We start from the raw sequence: 13,084 nt of genomic DNA on the forward strand, positions 1-13,084 counted from the left end.
TTAATTCCAGGTTGAAAGACAATGAAATAGGAAAAATGCCAAGGGGGTGAATACTTTCACAAGCCACTGTAAATGTTTTACTCACGTTGGCCACGGAGAAGGAGAGCCCACAGTCCTTGGTAGCGGGCTGTGTCGGTGGCACTGTGTTATCCTCAAAGCGTGCAAAGAATGTCACATGTAAACATGTGATCCAAACAATCCAGTTATATTTTCTATCTTAATAACACAAAGAATGGTTACCAAATCTTTTTTTGCAGAAACTTTAATTAAATCTGAATAATTAATGAATCCTTCTTTTACCTACACAACATGTAACATAAAGACAAACACAGAAGAGCTCAACACAAGATTAAAACACACAGGAAATAAAAATATTCAATATCTTCATAAAATAAGACATTCTGGAAGCTCCAGCAATGTTCCTTATATTGTAAATCCCTTATGAGCCCATGGTTTTCACAATGGATACATACTGTATTTTAATAATACATGAAGCATAGAGCAAAATAAAAACACAATTTGCACATATCAAATTGGTATAAATGTTCACGGTTCACTTTGTGGAACTGAGCAAGAGTAGCAATGTAACCAGATTAAAGCTTCAGCACAAAATCAATACAGTTCAGTAGTTGACAAATCAAAACATAAGACAAAGGTCCCTTTGATTAAATACATTCCAATTTGAGAGAACACAGCCCTCTACTGCACTTGTTTTATGATTATTATACTGTAGTGGGGCTGAGAATCAGCATCAGGTGCAGCAGCGAGACAGAGAAATCCTTAACAATGACAGAAAAAGACAAGTAACAAAAAAACAGTGGAATTATAAAATGTAATTTGACCGAGGTTCCTTCATACAGTTTAAAATGCTGTTAGGGCCAAACCTTGCCATTACACACTCATCCTTTACAAGTGATTTGTACCTCACTACTATGTTCAGCTACCCCATTCAAATGTCATGTGGTTTAGTGCAGATAGAATTCAAAATATTGAGTGGGACTGTTAAACTTGTAACATCAGGGCTTGTGTCAATGGAAAAGTCCTATTTTGGTCTGTGGCCAGCCCTGGTTAATGATCTCTCTTAACCATGTGCTCTCCCCAAATTGTTCCATCATTTTATCGGGAACAGCATTTAACCGCTGTCATCTCATCAAGACCCAGGACTGGCCACTTGTTGAGAATAGACTCGTCTGTCCACATATGAATCAAATGAGACTGAAGGACCCCCAAACATATATACACTTCTCTAAACTGAATCATCAGCACCTCCTACAACCTGTAGATAAAAATACACTTTGTCCATTCATTCTGTAACATACTGTGCTGCACTCATTTAGCAACAATATACATTTTTTTAAGGGAAATATCATCCACCAATCTGATATGTGTTTGGTAGGGACTTGAAATAAACTAGCAGAATAAACTGATCCAGAAAAAACCCGTTGAGAAATCGATTCAAGCTCCACAAAGTTGGTTACAGTGATGGCTGTCAGTTGTGGAAATGGTATTGGTTACAGTAGGTTGCAATAGTTAGTTCCAGTACAGTCGAATAGCAGCAATTCACAGTAGTATTTTCCAGTGTGATGACTTTGCTGACCATTTCCACATATTTAACTAATCATTGCTAAATAAATGCAGAGTGAGTGGCAGTTGATAGACGTAGGTGGAATTTTGCTCCAGAAAACAATCATATAAACTCTCAATAATCATCAATAAGTTTTTCAGCACCGTTCTCAGCCTGCTTGCCAGCACCCCCATCCTGTTCTTCACTTCCTCCTCCCTCCTCCTCCTCCTCTTCCTCTGTGAAGGAGCGTGACTGGCTGCCGTAGTTGATCATTGTGCGGGAGAGGTCCACCTCGATGGGGAAGACGTCAGCCTCCTTCAGCACGGCGTAGCACTCGTCGTAGTAGCGCGACATGCCTGACACAAAACGCTGCAGCTGGAACACGATGTCCTGGACTGAATGGAAGCAGGAAGGGAGAAGGATGTAAACACACACCCTACCCTAATACCACACTTTAGACATATCTGGTATTTCCTAGCAGTGCAGAGGTCAAAGAAAGAGTTGTTTACAATTAGTAGGCCATCTGTGCCGAGAAACGCTCAGCCTGATACATTAGTATATCGTGAAGCAGGGAGAGAGGGACTGATCATACATTGGATAAATTTACCCGCTGAGCACAGATGTCAGTTCAACGTCTAGTTTTAATTTACATTTGATTGAGGTTTAAACTAACTTGAATTCTACATAAAATCTAAAATAATTATTATAAAAAGTTGGGTGAAAAATAATACAAAATTCCCTTGCGTTGATGATTTTGCAAATCCAATCAGTTTTCCACGTGGAAACAATGTTGACATACCCAGTTTTTGCCCAGTGGGAAGGCTTTTATATCCATTAGTAATGGGCAAACAGAGAGAGACTGTTTGGACAGATACTCTGTCCACTTATTACAGGTAGCTGGACAGAGCGTTAATGGAGAGGATGATTCTCCTAGGTAGACAGACACAGAGAGAGAACAAACCATGTTTCTGGTCCAGTAGCTCAATCTTCTCCAGCACATCCTTTCTCATCTTGGCGAACCGAGCACGGGCCTCCTGTCGACACCGCAGCACAAGCCGGTACTCGTAGTTCCCTGTGCCGACGCGATACATAGGCTCTCCTATCGCCTAAGGAAACACACAGGTATATAAGAAAAACTAAATCACAAACACGCTACAGAGATCCACTTTGTTACTCAATGATATCAGTGTTTCTGTATGGACTACAGGCATAGAAAGTAAGGTAAGGTACTCACAATGCAGCTGTACTCTTCATCGTCCATCTCCTTCACTTTCAGACAGTAAGACTGGAACACAAAATGGATTAACTTTTACGCCAATGACTAACACATTAGAAATAAACGCTTTGGTACAGTTTAGACCCTGTTTTTAGTTGATCAATGTTGACATTTTGAATAAGGGGTCTGCTCTCACCAAGTACTCAAATTTGACGTCCAGGTATTTGCGGATGGTGAGCTTGGTGTCTGGTATTGCCTTATGAAGGTAGGTGTTCAGGTCATGGAGCATCTACAAAATAGGAGACAGAGAGAGGAACATGATTAATTGATTCCCAATATATATATATGGTAACGTACATCCCCACACATCCATATATATATGGATGTGTGGGGATGTATGTTACCTAATCTAGGTACATGCAGGAGTGAATGCAAGCTTGTTGGGGTGTTGGTATATGAATCCTGTTAATGGTTTGTGTATTGATTTGACTGTTTGTTAATGTCTTCTACTACTCACTGGCTTGATAGTCTTTAGCAGCTGGATACCGTACTTCTCCATGTTGCGATGGGCCTCAGCAAACTTCACAAAGGCCTCACTGGCTGCAGCCTGAGGCTCCCGTACCCCGATCACAGAAAACACATCCCCAAACGCTGAGGGTCGTCCAGGCAGAGGGAGAGAGTGGAACAATCAGACATCATCCAGTCTCATGGCATGCAACACATTACTGTAAATACAAACCTGTTCACTTCCAGTGTGAGGGAGCTTGAGTATGACCATAGTACATGGTTATCTTGTGTCTAGATTTGTAGTTTAACATAACGTTTGTGTAGTTTCAGGGCGTGGTAACTCACCTCTGTGTGTCTGAGAGAGTTCAAAGAAGGCTCTGAGCAGTCTTTTCGTGTGCTCCATCAGGCCTGTAAAGAGACAAACAAGGACAGTGGTGCATGAAGAGGGGAAAACGTATAGAGAATGTCATACATAATAACATTACAATAATTTAAAAAAATACCTTTGTACAGCTCTGCTGTTTTCTCCAACTCCTCCAGTCTCTTCACCAGACCATCTGAAAAAGAAAAGGGCCTAGTATGAGGACACTTACAGTAGTAGCATAGTGCCCCTCTCCAGTCCAGATGATATCAGCCATCATGAGATGGCACAGAGCTTATGCAGTGGCCGTGTCCGAATACCCATACTAGCATACTAGATAGTATCTGAAAAAAAGTTAAGTGACACTTTTTAAATAGTACTCCAAATGAGTCATCTAATGCGTGATTGCGTTAACTCCCACCATTCGTTCATTTTGGTACAGCGAGTCAATTTATCTGATTATCAGCTTTTGTCAAACACGTGAGTCAGAAAACAAGTGAATTCTACGAGATCAAATGCCAAAATGAGTATGCAGTTTAAGTATGTAGTACGCTAGTATGGTTATTCGGACAGGGCCAGTCTCATAGGTATGATACTAACTAAATTGGCTTCAATTGACTGTAATTGGCTTCAAGTGTATGCAATGAGGAAAGTAAAGTCAGAAATAATAGAAATCTATAACATGGCCAGATGGATGGACAGCGTGTTTTGTCCCAGTCTCACCATTGCAGAGTATGGCTCTGCTGAGCCCCAGAGCGTCGGCTGTACCAGAGCTCATGTTCTCCACCAGGCGGTGCTTCACCTTCTTCAGCACTAAAACACACCAGATAACACAACATAAAAACATACTATGATGGTAGCATCTGTCTGTCTGGTGAGTAAGAATGGTACTCTACCCATATATAGGAAACTGCCAACATAAAGGAAACACTTGAGTAAATGAGGGATACAATGTACTGTATATTGAAAGCAGGTGCTTCCACACAGTTGTGGAATAAATATCCCATCATGCTTAATAATGTATAAAAATGCTGGGCAGGCCCAGTTGCCCAATATGTTGGCTACCATGGCTAGAAGAAGAGATCTTAGTGACTTTGCAAGAGGGATGATTGTTGGGGCAAGTTTGACAAGAGCTTCAGTGACGAAGACTGCTCAATTTGCTGATATTTCACAATATGCTACGGCCGTGCCAGTCACCCGATCTCAACCCCATTGAACACTTATGGGAGATTCTAGAGCGGCGCCTGAGACAGCCTTTTCCACCACCATCAACAAAACACCAAATTATGGAATTTCTTGTGGAAGAAGGGTGTCGCATCCCTCCAATAGAGTTCCAGACACTTGTAGAATCTATGCCAAGGAGAATTGAATCTGTTCTTGCGGCTCGTGATGGACCAACGCCCTGTTAAGACACTATGTTGGTGTTTCCTTTATTTTGTCAATTACCTGTATATGTTAGAGATGTATTCTGCGACTGTTACCTATGTCCAGTGACTTCCCCTGTTTGGGGTCAGCCTGCAGCTTGTTGTAGTGGATCGTTGCTTCTCCCTGCAAAGACAAGAGGAATGCATGGAAGAGATAAGGAAGACAGTAACTCAAACACCACCACAGTATAATAAAAACCATGATGCAAATCCACATCGACACTTCCCCCAGGGGTCATATTACTCAAACTAAAATATATAGCCTATGGGGTTCCCCCAGGCAATACAGTATTGATAGATCTACCTAACCTGACATTTGCTTTCTCCCCTGGTTAGTCTGAGGATTAGCGTTACAGACAGGTCATAGTGAACAAGGTACTGCCAAACAATCCATGTGTACAAAGTGTGTCTAACTAATTTCAACTGAAAATCATGAAGGACAATATAGCAGTATTTAAGCCAAACAAAGGTGCTTCTGCAAGTGTAGAAACATAAGAATTACAGATCCTCTGCACAAAGTTTGCAAGTAATATCAATAAATACCACTGTGACAATTTCAACTCAGTGGGCATAGCATGCAAAAAAATGAAAGAGTCAGCGAAGCCTAAGGGCAACAATGGCACATACTAATCCTTTATACAGACAGTGGAGCATCTCTCCCCATCTCTCTAATCCTGAGCACAGACCATGGTGGGGTAGTCATTGAACTCGCATAGCTTCCTGTGTCGTCACAATGGATTTAAAAACAACATTGCCACTCCACACTGGTGATGTGAGGGCCCAAACTCCTGGCTATTGTCCTGTTCTCACTAGCTCCGCTGAGCGATCTGAGGTGACCCTATTATTTAACGTCTAATAGTGACCGCAGCCCTTTTCAGACTGACTGGTAATTTACTGCCAAAAAACACAGAATCCAGAATTAAATACTGTGGCTTTGGACTTTCTATTTTTATCTACTGGTAAGTGTTAGTCTTGTTAGTCTTTTCAGTGTTGATACATGGTTTGGGTTGTGTGGCTATCAAAAAATAACTATAGGAAATACACTAACTGGTTTGTAGCCTTTTGTAGTATCAAACCAAAATTTATTGAAAAGCTAATTCCAAGCCCTCTTATTGTACCTGGACAGCCTGAATCATCTTTGCCACCTCCACCTTTGTCTTGCCCTTCACAGGTTTGCCGTTCACTCCTGTGATCTCGTCGCCAGCCGCCAGAGTCCCCTCCAGAGCAGCAGGGGTGTTGTCAAAGACCTGACAGAGATCCCAGTTACAGGTAAAGAATATATCCAACACTGACAAAAACAAAGCCATAAGAGCTCAGAGCCTTAAAACAAACTGCTTTAAGAAAGTTCAAGAAAATGGTTTATACAATGCATCTATAATCTAATGTTTCTAATTTTGTTAACACTCTGGATACATAGCTTCTTAACCAAACACAACCGCTCTAATGGACTGAGGTACAGTATAGAGGTACATAATACCTGTACAATGTAAAGACAGGGACAGTACTGCGCCCCTCCCCCGATGCTGATTCCTATCAGGTTCTGAGCATCCTTCTTCAGGGATATAGTCCCAGGGACTGTAGGGATCCCCCTGTTGAAGAATAATTGGAGATTATTTCAATACATTGTCTGTCTAGTGTCTACAATATGATTTGGGAAAGCAAGCGCTGTCAAAGCCAATTAGATGAGATGTACAGTGCAATTGGAAAGTCAGACCCCTTCACTTTTTCCACATTTTGTTACTTTACAGCCTTATTCTAAAATTGATTAAATAGTTTTTTACCTTCATCAATCTGCACACAATACCCCCATAATGGCAAAGCAAAAACAGGTTATTAGAAATTTTGGCAAATGTATAATAACCCCCCCCCCACCTGAAAATATTACATTTACATAAGTATTCAGACCTTTTACTCTGTAATTTGATGAAGCACCTTTAGCAGTGATTACAGCCTCAAGTCTTCTTGGGTATGACGCTACTAGCTTGGCACACCTGTATTTGGGGAGTTTCTCCCATTCTAGTCTGTAGATCCCCTCAAGCTCTGTCAGGTTGGATGGGGAGTGTCGCTGCACAGCTATTTTCAGGTCTCTCCAGAGATGTTTGATCAGGTTCAAGTCCGGGCTCTGGCTGGGCCAGTCAAGGACATTCAGAGACTTGTCCCGCAGCCACTCCTGCGTTGTCTTGGCTGTGTGCTTTGGGTCATTGTTGTCAATGAGAATCTTGGCTCGAGTCGGAGGTCCTGAGCGCTCTAGAGCCGGTTTTCATCAAGGATCTCTCTGTACTTTGCTCCGTTCATCTTTCCCTTGATCCTGACTAGTCTCCCAGTCCCTGTTACTGAAAAACATCCCCAAAGCATGATGCTGCCACCACCATGCTTCACCGTAGGGATGGTATTGGCCAGGTGATGAGCGGTGCCTGGTTCCCCCCAGATGTGATGCTTGGCATTCAGGCCAAAGAGTTCAATATTGGTTTCATCAGACTAGAGAATCTTGTTTCTCATGGTCAGAGTCCTTTAGGTGCCTTTTGGCAAACTCCAAGTGGACTGTCATGTGCCTTTTACTGGAGGAATGGCTTCAGTCAAGCCACTCTAGCATAAAAGCCTGATTGGTGAAGTGCTGCAGAGATGGTTGTCCTTCTGGAAGGTTCTCCCAGCTCCACAGAGGAACTCTGGAGCTCTGTCAGAGTGACCGTCGGGTTCTTGGTCAGTTTGGCCAGGCAGCCAGCTCTAGGGAGAGTCTTGGTGGTTCCAAACTTCTTCCATATAAGCATGATGGAGGCTACTGTTCTTGGGGACCTTCAATGCTGCAGAATTTTTTTGGTACCCTTCCCCAGATCTCTGTCTTGACACAATCCTGTCTCGAAGCTAAAGACAATTTCTTCAACCTCATGGCTTGGTTTTTGCTCAGCCATGCACTGTCAACTGTGGGACCTTATATAGACAAGTGTGTGCATTTCCAAATTATGTCCAATCAATTGGAATTACCACAGGTGGACTCCAATCAAGTTGTAGAAACATCTCAAGGATGATCACTGGAAACAAGATGTATCTGATCTCAATTTCGAGTCTCATGGCAAAGGGTCTGAATACTTATGTAAATAAGGTATTTCTGTTTTGTTTTTTTATAAATACATTTGCAAACATTTCTAAAAACCTGTTTTCACTTTTTTTTTTTACATGTAGAACATGAAAAGGATGCAAATCATATTTACTTACAGTTTGTCCTCATCCAACTCATAGTCCATGTCTGTGAACATTCCAGGACCGTTTATCCTGTATAATCTGGCTAAGAGGAAAACAAGAATGGCATTGATTAATCTTAGTCAAGCAGTAGCTATGTCTATAAAGACATAAAAAAAATAAGTTAACTAGTTACCTCACACAAAATTCCATCACTGGTTAAGGTTGCCAATGCTGACACAGTAACTGTAACATAATATGTGGGCAACAAATAACTTGAAAGCTTTCCTTTATTTGCTGGAAAGAAATGGGAATTCGCTAGCTGCTGTCAGTTAATGATGAAGCCAACACAGCTGGTAGATAGCTGAGCCTAGCTTGAACCAGTACCTGGGCTTTAGTTGACGATGAATATGACGAGATCCTCGTCTCCTCAAGCACAGCTAGTCGGTCCTGGTTCAAGCCTAGCTAGGCTTTTATTTAACCAGGCAAGTCAGTTAAGAACAAGTTCTTATTTACAATGACGGCCTACCCCGTCCAAACCCTAACCCGGACAACGCTGGGACAATTGTACGCCGCCCTATGGGACTCCCAATCACGGCCGGTTGTGATACAGACTGGAATCGAACCAGGGTCTGTAGTGACGCCTCTAGCACTGCGATGCAGTGCCTTGGTCCGCTGCGCCACTCGGGAGGTTATGTTGTCGCAAAAGTCAAACATGTACTTTTGTAATGAAAGCAACAACAAAAAAAAATGGCAACTTTAGTAGCAAGCTACCTCCCTAAATAATGGTTAGCTTACTTGCTAGCTAGGCTACCTAATGTTGGCAGCTGTCAGCAGTATGTGTATTGCAAATGAGCATGATAAAAAAAGAAAGGTGGCCACTGGCCAGCTATTTACCTCCGACACAGTTGATGACACGCGCGTTGTTATCTTAACACAAACGTTTATCTCATGCCCCTGGGGAATGTTTCTTTAAATGTACATTGTATTTTAGGTTATTTTGTATTTCTTCGGACCACTTCACGGGTTATTCATCTGTCAAAAAGAAGATTCTGTTTACATGTCTCGTCACTTCCGGGAATTTGGCGGAAACCGTCATTGATTCTTTTTCCCTTCTCCCCATAGAGATGGTCAGCGCTATCCTGGACCTTGGGACGTCCCACCCTTACCTTAACCCCTACCCTAACCATAATCCTTACCTAACCTTAACCCTTACCTTAACCATTTAACATTTCTACTTCAATGGGGTAGGGAGGTCCCGAGGATTCCAGATAGCAAGGACCATACTGTTTTGGACTGTATTTCAATATTATATAATACAATTCATGAAAACGCTGTCATTAAAGATATGTATAAAATTGTATTTGTGGATTCATCTACTTATTCTACCTGATGCCTTTTATAGAATATTTTCAATAGCGTTTTTGTATGTTTTGCACTTGGAAGACCATTCAAAGACTAAAAAGGTTGATAGGCTAGGGAAGTCGTCACACTTTCCCAGCTTTCCCACACTTTCCCATATCTGAATATACTGTTGATTCATAAAATCTATTCATTGTTGTATTTGTTAAGGGCAGATCATGCACTTTAACTGTCCAGTGCTTCCAGATTTCTATTAAATATGACCTATAATTAATTACAATATTAGTTAAATAGTTATTTCCTTCAATTTTAAAATTGATGTTAAAAAGCAGCTTTTCTGTGTTTGAATGGTGTGAGCGTACCCCAACAACAGAATGCTGTGGGCGTATACCAGTAATTAAAAATATTAATGACAAGGAAACGACTTAATGGCCAGCTCAGCCAAGGAGCCAATGAGACGTCTCGGCCAAAAACGTGACATCATGTTATATGAGGAAATAGCAAGCATTTTTGAAACCGTCTGTTTGAGATACAACTTTAAGGTGGGGTTTGAAGTGTGGTTTTTTTCTGAAATGTATGCTTTGACCACAAAATATGAGTAAAAGATGAGTTGATAACATTATTTGGGTATGAGTTAACACAACATGAGCTTTTAAAAGTAAGATTTTTCACTGGACAGTCATTTACTTTAAACAATGTAATTACAGCACCACTAGCGGCTGTCAGCCAATCAGCATTCAGGGCTCAAACCACCCAGTTTATAATATACAGTGCAGCACTATACAGTTGATTATTGATCAGAGTGACTTTGATCAAATATCAGGCTTTTCCATGTGAGTAAAAGCATCAGTTTAGTAGGCAACTATCTTCCCTGCCAGTCTGCCACCAAGCTTCTTGTCATAACCTAGTATCAGGGTGTGAGTAAGAGAATAATTGTATTGTTTTTATTGAATCATCATTAAGCATGCCTCATTATCATGTTAATCAGTGAGTGACCTGTGTGAGGAGGGTTGCGCACATAAAAGGATAGTACAAACTTGCAACTAACATTTTAATCTCTGTATCTCAGGAAATAAGGTTATCTTGTCCGATCCCAGTCCGTCTTGCATCTCAAACCACATTCAGGGCCGCTTTGACCACCAGTGACAACATGGCAATGCCAATGGTAAGTCTCATTAACTTTCATGCTTTCATGTGCTGATACTTTTATTCCACACAGTTACTTACTGAAGAGGCTATGTTTATACAGGCAGCCCAAATCTTTTCTTTTGTGGAAAAATATCAGAATTGGGCTGCCTGTGTAAACGCAGCCATAGTGGCCTACATGCTTACTGCACTCAGATATGTGTTGCTGAGTGAATTCATTTAAACAGTCAGGCCCTTGAGTCTTGATTATGTTTTGACAACATGGTAATTGTTGAAAAAGTAATCTATGCATGTGTTGGGGTTCGTTCCTTGTTCCTTGTCAATCATGGGCTCATTGGTGAAATTAGCATTAGACATTATCTTTAATTAAATCAATCAAAAATCTTTATTATTTGCAAGTTGACAACAGGAACATAGCACACACGTTTCTGAGTAAGTTCTGCAAAATAGAAAAGGGTCCGAGTTGTTTTATTATGCCTGCAGTCATATATCTTAGTGATGTCACTGCCTACGTCATTACCTTCTACTCATGAGACCAAACCCATGCCTACACAGCTACATAAACAAAGAGTTTCAGTGTTATCTAAAGGCTCAGCAGTAAATGTCCACTCCCCAAGTTGATTTATAGTGGAATGTCTGACTAGTCTCTTATCTCTTTCACTCCCCTGCAGAGTTCTGTCTCACAGTCACAAATCTCTCAGACCGTTTCTTTATAAGAGGCAGAGACTTAGAAAAGACTGTGGAACAATATTAAACATTATAATGAATATATATATATTGTTAATCTATAGTATAGGACCCTATAAATGCAAGGAGGGAGGGGTCTTATAACCCCCCCTTCTATAAATACAACATACGCATAATCAATTATTATAATACATCAAACATTTGGTACAGCCCCTATCATGACCCCAAGGTGAACCCGACACATGCACTGTACATAGTGATTCCAATGATTATTAAAAGTCAGTCATTAAATATTTTATAACCCAACATGACATATTAAAATACAAAATCCCTTTTACCTTATGTTCAAAAGCACTCGATTTAATTATATGGTTCTTCATAGGAACTTGAGCTGAAGCATGTGGAGCTGAGAGCTGGAGACCAGTTCAAAGTACAGGGGAGGATTATGGATGCGGCTGAGAGGTACATTTAAAAAAAATAAAAAATACGCAAGTCAGTAAGAACAAATTCTTATTTACAATGACGGCCTACCCCAGCCAAACCCGGCCCAATTGTGCGCCGCCCTATGGGACTCCCAATCACAGCATTTAATTGTTTTTGTGTTTATATCACACAGAGGGACCCATAAGATTAATTTCTGCATAAAAAATAAATAAATAACCAGTTTCACAAATTATTGTTCAAAAGAGGAGGACAGACCAGAGAATGGTTTTGTTTTGGTATTCTGTATGTGTGAAATCAATTCATGTTTGACAGACATGTATTATATGTATTATATATCCAGGTTCCAGATCGACCTGGGCTGTGATGAAGACGACCTGGCACTGCACTTTAACCCACGCTTCAATGACGACACTGATGGTACTGTGCTCGTGTGCAACTCAAAGATTGCCGGCTGCTGGGGTGATGAGAAGAGAGAGATCCACAATCCACTCCAAAGGGGTTCTACATTCAAGGTGTGAAAATGGAGGTTGAAAATATGGAGGGAGGGGGGTTTGGTCCTGACTAGACAAATGGAGAATCTTGGGCATAGTGTTTCAGGTGTTCAATATAACAGAAACAATTAGGGCCTATGTCCATGTAATCTCCTGCTAGTATCGTTTTAAGGAAACTAGCGCTAATACACTGCACAGTGCTTAGTCCACCTTGTTCGTTGCAATTGGCCATGTGGGTGTAAGGGTGAATGTGCTACAACACTAATGATGTAAACAAATGGGGTTTCTCCCTCTCAAGATTGTGCTGAAGCTGATGGGCGACATGTTTGAAGTGGAGATGCCTGATGGACAGGAGATCCAGTTCCCCAATCGTGAAGGCCTAGACGTCATTACCTACATTCGTATCAAAGGAGACCTCAAACTTACTTATTTCAAAATCTACTAGACCCCAATATATGAGGGGTGATTTAGTTAGGTCAATGGGTTAGGACAGGAGCAATGACATTTATCAAATCATTGTTCTAATATATGTATTAGTGAACTGTTGCACATATTAAATATGTATCTGGGTTGACCACAGTCTATCATTGTTTATCTTTTTTTCCCATAGTACGGTATATTTGTTGCAATAATATTCACAATCGCACGTACACTAAACACAAGGGTAATATGAGGATGAGGTTATGGTACTATTTGTCAATCATT

At 41.0% G+C, this 13,084-nt stretch overlaps 2 protein-coding genes across 6 annotated transcripts; one reads left to right on the forward strand and one right to left on the reverse strand.

Moving 5' to 3' along the window:
- Nucleotides 1-246: 246 nt before the first annotated feature.
- LOC115200061 (PRKCA-binding protein) lies at nt 247-11,801 on the reverse strand. Of its 5 annotated transcripts, none has more exons than XM_029762783.1 (13): nt 11,783-11,801; nt 8,286-8,355; nt 6,550-6,661; nt 6,191-6,319; nt 5,130-5,196; nt 4,372-4,461; nt 3,791-3,844; nt 3,633-3,695; nt 3,298-3,431; nt 2,977-3,069; nt 2,799-2,849; nt 2,526-2,670; nt 247-1,959 (listed from the first exon to the last, which is right to left on the reverse strand). In XM_029762783.1, exons 2-13 carry the CDS (start codon nt 8,324-8,326, stop codon nt 1,700-1,702), a joined length of 1,239 nt encoding a protein of 412 aa, XP_029618643.1. In that variant the 5' UTR covers nt 8,327-8,355; nt 11,783-11,801; the 3' UTR covers nt 247-1,699. The 5 variants fall into 5 exon arrangements, with proteins under 5 accessions (XP_029618643.1, XP_029618627.1, XP_029618617.1 ...); XM_029762767.1 differs by lacking the exon at nt 11,783-11,801 and adding an exon at nt 9,147-9,447 and having other exon boundaries at nt 8,286-8,351; XM_029762757.1 differs by lacking the exon at nt 11,783-11,801 and adding an exon at nt 9,147-9,445.
- Nucleotides 6,262-12,961, forward strand: LOC115200086 (galectin-2-like). The gene is made up of 5 exons (XM_029762806.1): nt 6,262-6,341; nt 10,681-10,776; nt 11,827-11,906; nt 12,229-12,400; nt 12,678-12,961. The coding sequence occupies exons 2-5, from the start codon at nt 10,762-10,764 to the stop codon at nt 12,822-12,824; spliced, it is 414 nt and encodes a 137-aa protein (XP_029618666.1). The 5' UTR covers nt 6,262-6,341; nt 10,681-10,761; the 3' UTR covers nt 12,825-12,961.
- Nucleotides 12,962-13,084: the final 123 nt, after the last annotated feature.

This window comes from Salmo trutta, chromosome 1 (assembly GCF_901001165.1).
Source record: "Salmo trutta chromosome 1, fSalTru1.1, whole genome shotgun sequence".
In the NCBI taxonomy this organism is placed as follows: Eukaryota; Metazoa; Chordata; class Actinopteri; order Salmoniformes; family Salmonidae; genus Salmo; species Salmo trutta.